This window comes from Corvus moneduloides, chromosome 3, assembly GCF_009650955.1.
Source record: "Corvus moneduloides isolate bCorMon1 chromosome 3, bCorMon1.pri, whole genome shotgun sequence".
Classification (NCBI taxonomy): domain Eukaryota; kingdom Metazoa; phylum Chordata; class Aves; order Passeriformes; family Corvidae; genus Corvus; species Corvus moneduloides.
The window spans coordinates 107,547,535-107,561,013 of NC_045478.1; the positions used below are offsets into that span (position 1 = coordinate 107,547,535).

At 42.8% G+C, this 13,479-nt stretch overlaps 1 protein-coding gene across 1 annotated transcript in view; it reads right to left on the bottom strand.

The window, feature by feature from the left end:
• The window catches only part of XDH (xanthine dehydrogenase), a 48,654-nt gene that overhangs the window by 18,605 nt on the left and 16,570 nt on the right, over window positions 1-13,479 (bottom strand). The window contains exons 9-19 of the mRNA XM_032103258.1: window positions 13,001-13,087; window positions 11,599-11,740; window positions 10,924-11,016; window positions 9,820-9,971; window positions 8,900-8,993; window positions 7,967-8,076; window positions 5,020-5,204; window positions 4,071-4,239; window positions 3,542-3,631; window positions 2,698-2,867; window positions 153-276 (exon numbers count right to left, since the gene is read on the bottom strand). Coding sequence (XP_031959149.1) covers window positions 153-276; window positions 2,698-2,867; window positions 3,542-3,631; window positions 4,071-4,239; window positions 5,020-5,204; window positions 7,967-8,076; window positions 8,900-8,993; window positions 9,820-9,971; window positions 10,924-11,016; window positions 11,599-11,740; window positions 13,001-13,087 — 1,416 coding nt within the window. The remainder of the gene's footprint in view (window positions 1-152; window positions 277-2,697; window positions 2,868-3,541; window positions 3,632-4,070; window positions 4,240-5,019; window positions 5,205-7,966; window positions 8,077-8,899; window positions 8,994-9,819; window positions 9,972-10,923; window positions 11,017-11,598; window positions 11,741-13,000; window positions 13,088-13,479) is intronic.

Sequence of the window (13,479 nt, forward strand, 5' to 3'; positions counted from 1 at the left end):
AACTGGGCCTTACTGAATTTGGCACCAAGATTTCTATTGACCCCAATGCCGTTAGAATTATCTCTGCATAAGGCAGAGGGCTTGACTGGACAATATGAGAAATGTTATCTTCTGAGCAGCATGATTGAAGAAGGCTAGTTTTAGCTACATACCACATCCTTAGCAAAGACAGTCTCATCATTAGCGATGCCGGTGATGTTACTGCCAGGAACATCCTTGGCGGAGACAAAACACACAAACCCAGGGACACTCTGAGCTTCAGATGTGTCTACAGAACTACAGAAAGAAGGAGAGAGAGTGTTATTTCTCATTTTTTCTTTGTGTGATTATGAGATTCCAATACAAATTCAGGCCTGATTCCCTCAAGGCTAGCTATGCCATGTGAATATCATGCGAGACCGTGACAGAAAGCGAAACATACTAGACTAAAATCATTTGGGATCTATATGAAAATGTTAATCCTGACTGTGAGACTGATCACCAGCCTGCTTCTTTGGACTATGTAATACATCTTTTCCCTAAGACACATCTGAACTTGATCCAGTTGCCACATCTACTAAAGATTCTTTGATGACAAGTTGGTGTTAGTGATGCTGTGCTTCCACTGTCCTCTTAGCGGCCATGATTTTTGCCATGAAGGCAAGAATTCCCTGTTTATTCATAAATATGAATTTTTAGTGCAGACATGTATCATCTGCCATGGGTGAGCCAGGGAGAAATTGAGGATTGATCACAAGGAAGCTTCAGGGTTTTTAAGAGGATGCAAAAGAAGCGATGCTCAAAAAGACAAAAACCTTCATGAAAGGCTTTCTTTGGTAATCAGCAAAAGAGGTATCTAACCAAAATGCTTGTCTGCTTGAATCATATATAGATTTAAAACTCAGAGACAAAATAACTAAAAAAGGGCAATAATTTAATTTTTATATGGAGAAACTTAGTAAAAAATACATTACAAAAGACTTTCAGGTTCCTCTTGCAATATTCTGTACATTGGCTTTACAGAAACAGTTGTGAATAGAAGAGCTGTGGCTTTGATTTTGCTGACTGAATGATTTATTGCCTTCTGTAAATTGCTGCAATTTTTTCAGCAACTTGTTTAGATTCCTGAAACTTTGATATAAACTGTGCCTGAAAGCAGCTGTTACTGCATGCCAGTGAGCCACAGACTTTTTAAAAAAGGCATTACATATATGAATGTACTTTCCCACATGAACCCTTAGACAGCAGGAACTCAAAATGCTATTTTTCTTTGGAAAGTTCTCTTTCCTGTGTTTCTGCAGCAGTAGCTCACAAACAACCCCCTAACACTTTCCCTTAGTTACAAATGCAGAGGCAGATGATGTCTGATTTACACTTGGTGCTCAAAATCTAACTCAGATGAGGTAGAAGTTTTCAGATTCAATATTTTGACTGCCAAAATCATTGAGATACTTTTGCCTCCTGATTAAATATTCTACTACTTCCTCTACAGAATATTAGAGGGTCCCAGCCTGAAATATCTGTACACAACGCAAATGCATGAGAACGTGTACAGAAACCTCTAGAAAACACTGCATGTTGTGGTCACAAGCATGGACGTGATGCTTTCTCTATCTCCCCATCTGCCCTGATGGTAGCAACAACACTTAAGTGTCTGCATTGCATATTGCAACACCTGAAAATTAACTATGATGACAGAGCAGTTTCTTTCATAACCTGGGAGCCAACTACTACATCCTTGCATCCATGACCATCGTGCTGCCCATGCCACAATGGGAAACCTCTGGACAGGAAGCCTAACTAGGCAGGAAGTATTGCCTAAGGAATGAACAGCACATTGCAAGGCTGCTGAGGATGACACGAGCCCGTGCAACACAGAGTGTCCCACATCAAAGCAGCTGAGGGCAGATGAGAGCTTGCAGAGACACCACCATGTAAACAAAATTAGGGATTGTGGGGGCAGTCAGTCCTGCAATATGACAGCATTAAAATTCATATGAGAATGTAGATGGCATTACCTGCAGGACTGTGTTTTTGGAGTTGGTTAGTCACTATTGTTATTAATTAGGTACCAGTCATGCTCTGCATGGATAAGATGTTTTCTGAGACAGCTGCACGTCCAAATGCTGACCTGTCCACCTTGCTACAGCCTAAAACAAGCAGGGCTACACCTCGTAGCTGAAGCCAATTCACAAATTACTTTTGTGCAGAGGGGTTTGACCACAGCCAGTGCAGGCAAGCACCATGCAAGGCAAAACCCAGTGCACACAGCTGACTCACCAGCAGGAGTGCTGGTAGAACTGCATCTTACAACCTAATTTTTCAGGCAGACAGAAAGAGAATCTTCAAGCTGCATGCTCTGGTTAGTGATTAAAATGACATCTCCTTAGCCACTGTGGTGCTCTCCTACCCTGCTCCTTTTTAGTCCTGCATGCCTGAGTATAAGAGATGGGAAATGCAGAAAGTTTGCCTAGGCTGAGGGCTTTTGTGCTTCAGCAGAGCCCAAAGTTTGGTGTTAATTCTCTCATATTCCCACTGACGCAGACTTGCAAGGCAGCTGTCACACACACTGCTCGCCTCCATGTAACAATGTGCAAGGAACTGCAGTTCCCACCTAAGCAAAAACCTTTCCCTCACCCACACCCTGACAGATTGGTGTTTTCTAAGCCACCAGGCACCGGATGCTTCCAACATCTGAAAGTCAGAAGCGACACTTACAGGATCTTTGCGTGGGCCTTGGTGCTGGTCACCAGCGTTAGGTACAGCTCGTTCTCGTAGTGAGGGATGTCATCGCAGTACATAGCTTCTCCACTGGCTTGTTTGGCTGCTGAAACATGCACCAGAGGCCGGCCCACCATGTCTTCCATGGCCTGCCCCTTGGGCACTTCCTGGAGTAAAACACAGGGCTGACTACTACTGGCTTGGGTGGAAGGGGATGGAAGCATTGATGGGAGAGCAAAAGGCACTGTGAGACATTCTAGTGAATGGGGAATGGGATGGGGGCTCAGTCCTGTGGGAAAGGAAGGTAAACAAGATGCCACGAGATGCAGCTACACAGAGGGGAGCTGTAGGGAATGAAGTGAAAGGGGTTTGGGTTTTGAAATTGCTGTGGAAGAGAAGGGTTTGATTTCACAGCTTGCATAAGAAGGTTCAAGTTCTGAAACTGGATTCTACTCTCCACGCTGAAGAGAATGGGTCACTAACAGAATTAAGAAAGAAGATACATCCTGAATCTGCAGCCTGAGAGGTGCCAAGAAAGGCAGGCTGTGACTGGGGAAAGCTGAAGGGGAATTTCAGTTTGGATACAGAGCTGGCTACAGGAGGAAAAGCAATTTCTATAAAGCTGTCAGCAACAGTCTTGGGCAATGGTAGGAAAGAATAGTATCCTAAAGTGAGGAAAGGACTGAGACCCAAATACAAGCTTCACACATGGCATTTTATAAGTTTATGTGATGACCATACTGAGGGAGATAAGAAGATAAGAAGCACAGTTTGAGCTACAGAAAAGCCTGCATCTATGCCATGCTGACACTGCTACTTACTTGGGAAAGTTTCTACTTACTTGGAAGAGCTGGGCATTTGCAATGGGATCTTTGTGAAACAGCTCTGTAGCACTGATGTAGTTTGAAGGGACAGGCTCACACATATTTTTCTGCCAAAGACATATTAAAGAAAATCACCTTCCCTTCTTCTCACATTCCCTAGCAGCTCAGAATATTCTCCATTCTCCATCTTCCACTTAAGGTAATCCATAATCTGCTGAGTTAAAGGTAAACGAGGCTCAGGTTTGGTGCCAAGCGTAACCACAGAGCCACAGGACCACTTGTAATGCAGCAAATGGGAGAAGTCCAGGAATCATCCTGTGAACCCACAGAGCAACACCCTTCCACCACAAGGTGAGGGTGCCACGAGGAAGCAAGTGGGAAGATACAAAAGTCACTGTTACACAAGCAGTAGAGTAGCTCTGGCAGCTATTGCAGCATGGATCAGGTGTGACTCTGCTCAAATCTGAACCCTCCCTGTGCCTTCCCCACCAAGGCAGCACAAAGAGGTTCTCCTTCCCCAAATCTGCCTTCCCAAGGAGCACTCACAGTGCCACTCTTGCTCAGTTTCTGAAGGACTGTCAGGTAGAACTTGAAGAAGAAGCTGAGGGTGAGTGTGCGTCGGAAATCCACCATCCCACCAGGCGCAGAAGGAGACAGATCCATCTCACCCGACAGTAAGCGGCAGGCATCCTGCAGCAGCTTCTCATTCCAGTCTCTGCAAGGGAGCAAAGGTGACACAGAGCCCTTGTTCAGACCTAAATTCACCAGGGGAGACTAACTCTTCTGACACAGAATCATGGAATATGCTGAGCTGGAAGGGGCCCATCAGGATCATTGAGTCCAGCTCCCGGCCTTGCACAGAACACCCCAAGGGTCACACCATGTGCCTGAGAGCATTGTCCAAAGGCTTCCTGAACTCTCTCAGGCTTGGTGCTGTGACCACTGCCCTGGGGAGCCTGTTCCACTGTTCCAGTGCCCAAGCACCCTCTGGGTGAAGAACCTTTTTCTAATATCCAAACTAAACCTCCCCTGACACAGCTTCATGCTGTTCCCACAAGCTCTCAAGCAACAGCCATCAGTTCTATCTGTTCTTAGCACGTGTGTGCTTTGCTCTCATCTTGGGCTCATGGTATCCTTCCTAAAGATGTGGCGAAGCTATGATATTATAAAAGCACTGATTTTTCCGGCCAGTTTGAAATGAACCCAGTTTTGCAGGTCATGCATGCATCTAGCTTCTGTCCAGTCCAATAGATGAGACAATTGGCAAGAAAATGGCTCTCTGAATGAGAAAATGACATGGATCTTTGAGGGTAAGGAATACTGGAGGAAGCAAAGCATTACACAAAACACACTGCTGCAGAAGCATAACTATACTTCTTCCCCTTTCTCCTTTAACTTTTAAAGAGGATTTAGGATATTTTAGATATTTAAAATGCTCCTGTAAAAATCAGCACAGTTCCATTAGACAGTCTTTTTATCACAGAAAAACTACTACCTGCCAGTGAGTTCCTTGCAAGTTTTTAGAGCCAGGACAGTGGTAGGAGCCATTCCTCCATAGCTTAGTTTTATCTCCTCCACTCGGCTTGTGCCATCTTGGAACAGGACTCTCATCCCACAGGTCACAATAGCAATGTCATCCTCACGACGGGAAGCCTGCTTGAAAGCTGACAAATATTCACCCTGGAAGACAGGAAAATATTTCTTTATTCTCTACCTTGGCATGCTTTGGCGTATAAATGTGGACAAGCTGTTAACCTATCTCTACATGAACGAGCTATTCCAGGAAACAGTATCTGGTTGATTCACTGTGCAGGGCAAAGCAGGACATGTTTGTTGAGTCAGTACTGTTTATTTTCACATAATTCAATGATTAATTCTAATGTATCAGTTCAGTATCAGTTATTAGCCAACCTAGGACTGGGGGGGAAAGAAGCTTTGACAGAGATCTGCTCATACCTGTCACATTTTTCCGTATCTCAAGAGGAAGAACCAAGACAGATTGATTGTACATAAACAAAATTACAGTTTCTCAGCAAGTTTTTCTTCCTCCCAGGCTGCTAAGCTGGAAGTCTCATCAGTAAAACCCATATCCTAAACCCCTTCCCTTCAGAATTCTTTGAAATCTGCAAGAACTGAAATCAATAATCACAAATATCACTCAGTTCTAGAGTAGACCAGACTAATTAATAAAAACAGAAAAATTCAATCTGTTAACTGAAAATAGAATTCTCAGTTACTATCCTGGTCTCCACAGAGAGAGGAAATTCTTGTAAATGCACCAGCAACTACAGCACACAAAACTCAGCAGCTCTCCAATGAAGAGTGGCAGTAAATATGAGATTAACACTCTACCAGGACACACGTGTAACAGCATCACCCTGGAGTCACAGCATGGTCAGTCCTCTTGCCTGTACTGCAGGTTAGGACAAATTGCTGTTCAGGCACCCTGCAGACTAAGAGAGGAATCAGATCTGATGTCTTTGCACTGCCCTTCTGGAGAGTTTTCTGACAAGTTTCTTCTCTAACAGCTCAGCCAAGTGACTGCACACAGAACAGCAGTCTGCTCCATTAATTGCTTCTAATCTGAAGTGGACAGCAATTCTTTCATTATTGGATAGAACAATTTCTCTTCTGTTGACAATGAGAACAGTTTCACAAGAGGCCCCTTTTGTGCACCAAGGACTTGTTACTGCAGATATAACTGAAGGGTGTGCTTCATTTCCTAAATTCAAATAATTACTCAGCAGCCAGCAGACAATAGCAGAGGAGCATCAATAGCATCCTTCCAGTGAGGACATTCTGCCACTCTGCTTGTTAAAACAATTAGCTTTCAAAGAGGAGAAAAAGCAGCCTCCTCTCTTACTGCGTAATCAAGAGATTTCCAATAATGTGATTGCAACAAGACGACAATATTTGCCTTCTCTCCTCACAAGACACCTTAATTTTCTTGATTCAGAGTTCTGTGGGAGGAAAGGCACTCACAACCTTTCCTCACTAGGAGTGTATGTAAGTGAACCATCCCATCAGCTGCCATGCCTACCTGGGTCTCTTGGTAAAAAACAGCATGTTAATTCTTTCTGTTGTTCGGCCAGTCTTACCCTTGGTGTGACAAGTTACATGAATGCAAGGCATAACATCAGTTTCAAACAAAGATAAACCAAAAAATTCTATCTAGCTGTGTGCTGACACAGCCCTGCTTCCATTCATGAGGAAATCACAGTTGCAGAAAACTTTGCCTGCCACATGCCAGCACCTTCAGACTTGCCCTGAAGAACTTCAGCCTTCCTACTTGTGAGCAAAGATCAGCCAAGAAACCATGAAGTTGAGAGTTCAAAAGTTGTTTTAGTTTTTCAGATCAATGAGCTGCATATAACCTAGGGCTGAAGCCACTGCCCCTGCTTGTAAGCATTTGTTTGGTTTGTGAAATTGCCATGTGACTGTCACATGGATGGAGGAATATGGTGTTTTCCATTGGCAGCCTCAAGTGTGTTTCTCATTTTGGCAAAAAGCGATGCTTTTATCACAAGACCAAAGAAGGATCACTCAGAAATAGATGGAAAACCACCCTAAATAAAATAATATTTTCCCTTAGTAGTTAAATAGAAAAATTTGAGAGGATAGACAAGGCATTTATTAGTTCTGTCCCATAATAAAATTGTATTTCAGGTAAATCTGTGTTTTCCATTTATAAAGAAAATGTGTCGCTATACTGCAAATCCTTGCATCTTATGACTTGGGGCCACAAGCCCTAAGAAGGCAAATACCTTCACAAGCATAAAATTACAGTCTGATGTTCTCAGCCTTAAAGGAAAAAGAAGGGTTTTACTTCTTAGACACTCTGTTATCGTTTATGCTGCTACAGCAGAGTAGCACTCATTGCTCTGTTCGAAGCAGGTTTTGCAGCCTCATTTGAAGTTGCACGCCCTAATTGTCAGTCCCTGTGGTTTATATCTTGCAAGACAAAATGCAGAAATGGAGCTTCCCTTTTACCCATATGGACTTCTCCCCATTTCTTTTCCTGTTTCAGCTCACAGAAATTAAGCAGGGATCTTTGGCACATTAACGTCACTCTACATCAGGAACTGCTAAAATCTTTTCTGTGCTACTTCTTCTGAACTTCTACCTCTGGGAACATCACTGACACTTTTCATCGTTACCAAATGCACTCAAAAAGCTTCAGATAATAAAGTGAAATTTGTCTTTCTTGCACTAGAAAAATTCTTGGGCTTGCCATACTTTATCATAGAGCCCTGCTCTCCTTGCTTGTCAAAAATAGCATGCTCCTAGATTTTCTCCAAATAATTCACTTGCTTCCTGGTCCACTTGGGACTACATAAGCATTTGGAGGTCAGTCAGGAAAAAGGTGCCTAACTTTGAAAACAACACTCAAATAACAGCATTTTAGCTCCACAGACAGTGAAGTTTTTTTCTTACAAGCTTACCTTCCTGCTGTAGGGTATTTCAACAGAGAGAAGTATTTCTTCAGGCTTAACTATTGTCTTTCTGTACCCGGTGAAAAACTTCTCATCCATCGTGACAGTCCTTTTGCCCTCTATAGAGCAAAGAGACATCAATGGTGAATAAATGAAGAATGGAAATAATATGTGTGAAAATATGTGTGAAAAAGCCTTCAACCTACACAAATCACTCTTCATATGATATCTGATTTCATTTTTCCACAAATTTTCCTTTTTCACCAAATCAGGAAGAACTTCTCAGATTTACTTTGGTATTTATGGAATCTATGGCAGCCTCTGCCTATATATTAAATTTTCTCTGCACAGGAACTGATTAAAGAGACCTCCTTCCTTCTTTATCTGATTAAATCTGAGCTTCCAGGTGAGCCAGTTTCCAACAGTCCAATGAAATTGCCCTTTTTCTCCTTTCCATGGCCTACACACAAACCAGCACTCAGTTCAGTGATCAGATGGTCCACTTACTTCAAGGATCCTATTTTAAAAAATTATTCCTAAGAATAAATAACAACTAAGATGCTTGGCTTTCTTCATAGATAAACATAATATGCTTCGGTCTTTATCTGAACAAACCAGAAGGATTAAAGTACAATAGTGACATGCCTATTTCATGCCTATTCTTTTTCATTAATACACATCTTCAACCAGCTCTTCACAAGGACATATCTGTAAGTACATAGGCAGTACCAGACATTCAATCTGGCAAAGAAGTTCAAAACTCTTTAGCAAGCCAACCTTTGACCTAGCTTTAGGGCTTTAGCCTCAAAAAGGGTAAAAACACCGAAGACTCAGACTAATAATGTTAATTTCCACTTTCAAGTTCTGGCCTGACCTAACAACCCATGGCAGAGGACTCTGACTATCCCACTCCCCTCAGTGCCACAGGGAAATGTAACTTACCTTTTGATATCAAAGTAAGTTTGCTTCCACTTGCCATTAACACAGGATTTAAGTCAGAAATTGGGCTTGCTGTCATTATGTTCCCACCAATAGCCTAGAGTGAAAATAATGCACCAGATAAATATTAAAAATCTAAGCAATTTTTGGCCTTTAATTAATTGGGAAAACCTAAAGCCCACAAAATCAGTTGCTGTCTCAGACAATATTAACATTTGCCTGAAACAGATTTAGAACAGTGTTTGGTTAATGCATCAAGACTATCTTATGCTCTAACCTTGTACGCACAACCATACCAAAATTCAATGACTGTAGCTGCCATTAAGGGAATATCCATCATAGTATAAAGGGTCTTTTCAGTACCAGTCAGGAACCCAAGGTTTTTGGCTCCAATACAGATGTATGGCACAATGTCTCATGGAACTAAAGTTCTTGTTTGGTAGGTTGATTTAACTGCTTGATTGATATTTTTTTCTTAGAGTACACGGAGTTTGAACACACCTTCCCCTTTAAAACTAGAGGAAAATTTGCCAGATCTGATACATTAACACTATGACTGCCCTAGTTGTCATGGCAATAATACACACATCTGCTTCTTTGAAGTTTGTCCAGCACTCTAAATACCTTTTTTGTTAAATTAGTCAAATCTCACAACAGCTTCCCCCACTTGGTGATAACAGCAATGGAAGACCTGGTTGACTGCCATGCTTCCCTTGCTTGCTGGATGTGTGACATCAGTGCAGCACAGACATCAGCTGAGACCCCACCAGTTTCTGGGGTTGATTTTTGTGTGCTGGTTTCTTTCCCAAGGTTTGCAAATGTTCTCGTGTGAGAAGCACAGGGCACACCAGCATGGCACGAGGCAGGGCAGCTCCTCAGACTGAGCTTTCAACTACAGCCCCTGGGGCTCCCGAGTCACTTACAGCAACATTCCTGATCTGTGGCCCTGCAAACCACCGCAGCTGTTCCAGGACAGCCTGGAAGACTTCTGTTTTGTATGGAGGAAGGTCTGCCACTGCTTTTCTCATCACCTCCTCTACTGACTTCAGGGTACAGGCAGCGCCAAAGGTGACCCCTGTAAACAAGCAAAGGAAAAGAATTGTTGTTCTCCAAAATGTTGAGGTACAGAAGGATGGTTACAACTGTGTCTGCAAAGCCTAGATGCCACTGAGTTTAACTCGACCTTCTGTTATATCAGACTATTTAGAATGCACTGCCTGTAAACATCACATCCTCTGAACAAAATTCACTTTTAAGCCACAGCTCATGCTGATGCTGTCTCCCACCTGACAGTAACCCATCACCCTTTTGCATCAGTGCATTATTAACAATATTCGCCTCCTATAGGTATTAGTTTGTCCTTTGGGAAGCAAACTCCAACTCCTTTTCAGTTTCCACACTTTAAAAACCATACCAGACATTGGGCCTACATTGTCCTAGGTACTTCTATTTGTAAGGTTGACCCATTTCCATCACAAAGCTAAAGGAAATGGAATCATAGAATTGTTAAGGTTGGAAAAGACCTCCAAGATCACTGAGTCCAGCCTCTGCTGAACACCACCACATCAGCTAAACCATAGCACTAAAAGGCACATCCAGTCATTTCTCGAACACTTCCAGGGTTGGTGACCCCACCGCCTCCATGGGCAGCCCATTCCAATCCTAAACCATGCTTTCAGTGAAGAAATTCTTCCTAATGTCAATCTGAACATCCCCTGGTGCAGCTTGAGGCCATTTCCTCTTGTCCTGTAACTGGTTACCTGGGAGAAGTGATTGACCCCCACCTTCCTACAACCTCCTTTCAGGTAGTTGTAGAGAGTGATAAGGCCACCCCTGAGCCTCCATTTCTCCAGGCTAAACATCCCCAGCTCACCTTTTTTACATGTCACTCACTGGATTTCCTGCATGGGAAAGTTATAATGCATGCAGAAAGCAATCTTTAGTCTGGGGATTTTCCTTCACACCCTCTTTATTATTCCATGGAGTCCCCACTCACCTCGCAGGTGTTCTGCCTCTTTTTTGCTCACCTGTTTCCGTGTGCTGAACAGCATTCATTTCAGGGATCCATGCTGGTGCTATTATCACTGGATACAGCAGGTTCTTTAACCTCATCTCGATACCTTAAGGAAAAGACGCTGTTTGGTACTTGTATAATATGGCTACTCTTGTACATAACATCTTCAGGAAAGAAAAATTAATACAATGAACTCTACAACACTTAGGAATTATTTCATGAACTAATTGCTCAGGACAACAGAATTACTAAATATGTCTGAACTTTCCTCCTCAGCACTTATGTTTGCAGGACTATCTATTTGGTGCGAGAAGACAGAAAGGTTTCAAGTCTTGAGAGTTTGCTCACTGAAGTCCTTCAAAATGCAGCTTTCACGACTGAATTCAATTGATTATGGGGATATTTTATGCTGTGTCCCTCCCCTTTTCTCAAAATTCCACAAAATAGCACAAAGGCTCAGGGATCTGGATTAGCCTTTTTTACACCTGACACAGCAAAGAATGAGGAAAAACATTCACTGTGAGATTAATCTACCTGAGAAGAAAATCTGTTCCTACATGCAACCTGAAAATTAAATAGCTTTTTAACAGCAATGACATGAAAGAGGTTTACATTTGCACTGTTCTCACAAAATACTTAATGGAAGGTTTTCCAACTGTTCATAATAAGCATCAGCTCTTTCTCTTACCCACTTCTGTGTTCCCCACAACGAGTTTGGCATTGGGGTACTGGGATTTGAGAGACACCAGTTCATTGAGAGTTGTGGGCTGGATCCACATCACACGCTCGCCTTTGAAACACATCTGCTTCTGCTGTTTGTTACTCTGAGTCTGCAGAAGGGAATTCAGATAGAACTCAGCCTCTACATGGAGCCAAGAATCCCTGCTCACATGCTGCCCATGCCTGTGCCACACTGGGCTCCATCTCAGCTGAGTTACTGATGGGGAGGCTGGGATATCCACACTTGTTGGCAGTTTGCCATTCCCCATCCTTCTGCTAGCAGTGATGAAAGTCTTTCATGCTGACAAAAGTTCTCCCTTCCTGATACTGCCAGGTGCATCCTGCTGCCACATCTCCCTAGCAAGATCTGTGCCAGCAGGATCCATCTGACCAAGGTTCTGGCTGATGCCCATGGCTTCAGTTGCTTCAATGGGTTTTCCATTCTCATCTCAATCCAAAAATGTCAGTCTTTAGCACTGATGAATTGCAATTACCTGGTAGGCCAGGTTCTGATTCCCTTTCTAACTACTTCATCCCGTGACTGAAGAAAATGTGAGATCAACCCTTGGGCAGGAGAACATCTTGGAGAAGAAACAGAGGAGCCCTATCTCAAGCTGAATATATCTCATGCTATAGTCTAAGAGAACCTACTCATGCTGAAGCTCATGACACATTTGAGCTGGATACAGCAGCGGAACTAATGACTGAATTTCAGTTGTTGTTAAGTGTGAAGGAAGCTGTAAATGCGTCATGTGCTGGATTAGATTCCTCGCTGGGACACATTGCTTAGGGGGAAGGATCCCCAGGAAAGACAGGAATGAAACATGGAGAGAAACTAATCTCATCTAACTTTTAATGTCACTGTGAGCCAACCAACTTTTACTCCTGCTATGGTGAGAGAAGTGTTTTGAAAAGTCAACTATTTGGGACATGTATTCAGCTACATCCTGTAGTTCCTACTTCTCTTCCTACACTATAAAGGGAACACAGGGAGACAAGCTCAGATATATCCATATTTGATGTAGAAGTTCCCATCTGACCTAGTAAATTGACATTTGGATTTTAGCAACTGTTCCACCCCCAGACAGGCAGTGACTGGAAAGGAAGGCAACCCAAGAGCAGAGGCACATATGGTGAGAACCAGAGAGGAAAGCCAGACAGCTGGAGCAGGCACCTGGCCTGCATATTTCTTTTAAACCACCCTGGCTGAAACACCTTCTGTTTTATAAAACAGGGAAGGGTTCATGCCCATGCATTTTCTTTTATTAGCAGCCATTTTTGCCCTGTCATTTCCTCAGGACTGTCACTCAAACCTTGTACAGAACAACAAAGCCAACAAATCACTGCTATTTCTTTTTGAATGAACTTACCATTAACTCTGGTGGGAAGATTGGCTCCTGTGTGGGATCCAGTGGCTGGAACTCAGAAGAATTGAACAGGCTGGAGGATGTCATTGTCTGTGACAGAGAAAATGCAAATGGCTAGTGACTGAGGAGAAAGCTCTCCACATACAACCATAACTCATTCCTCTTTCTACTCAAATCCCTGTTACTATTTCATAGAGCAAAACATGGCAAACACAGCAAAATGATGCCACCTGATTCAGCATGTAAGGTTCTTCAGTCATATTTTTCTGATTCCCCTGCTTGTCTTGTCAGAAGCCTCAACCCTGAACACACTAATATGTTTTTGTCAATCAAAAGTGACATTCCTTTCACAGTGGCATGTTAAATTATGTCAAAGATACCTTTTCTGACGTATGCTCTTCTGACCATAAAATATAAACTAGTCTAAACTGCTTTGCATAAATATTGCTAAAATAAAAGCACTTGGGCATACAAGAAGTCAG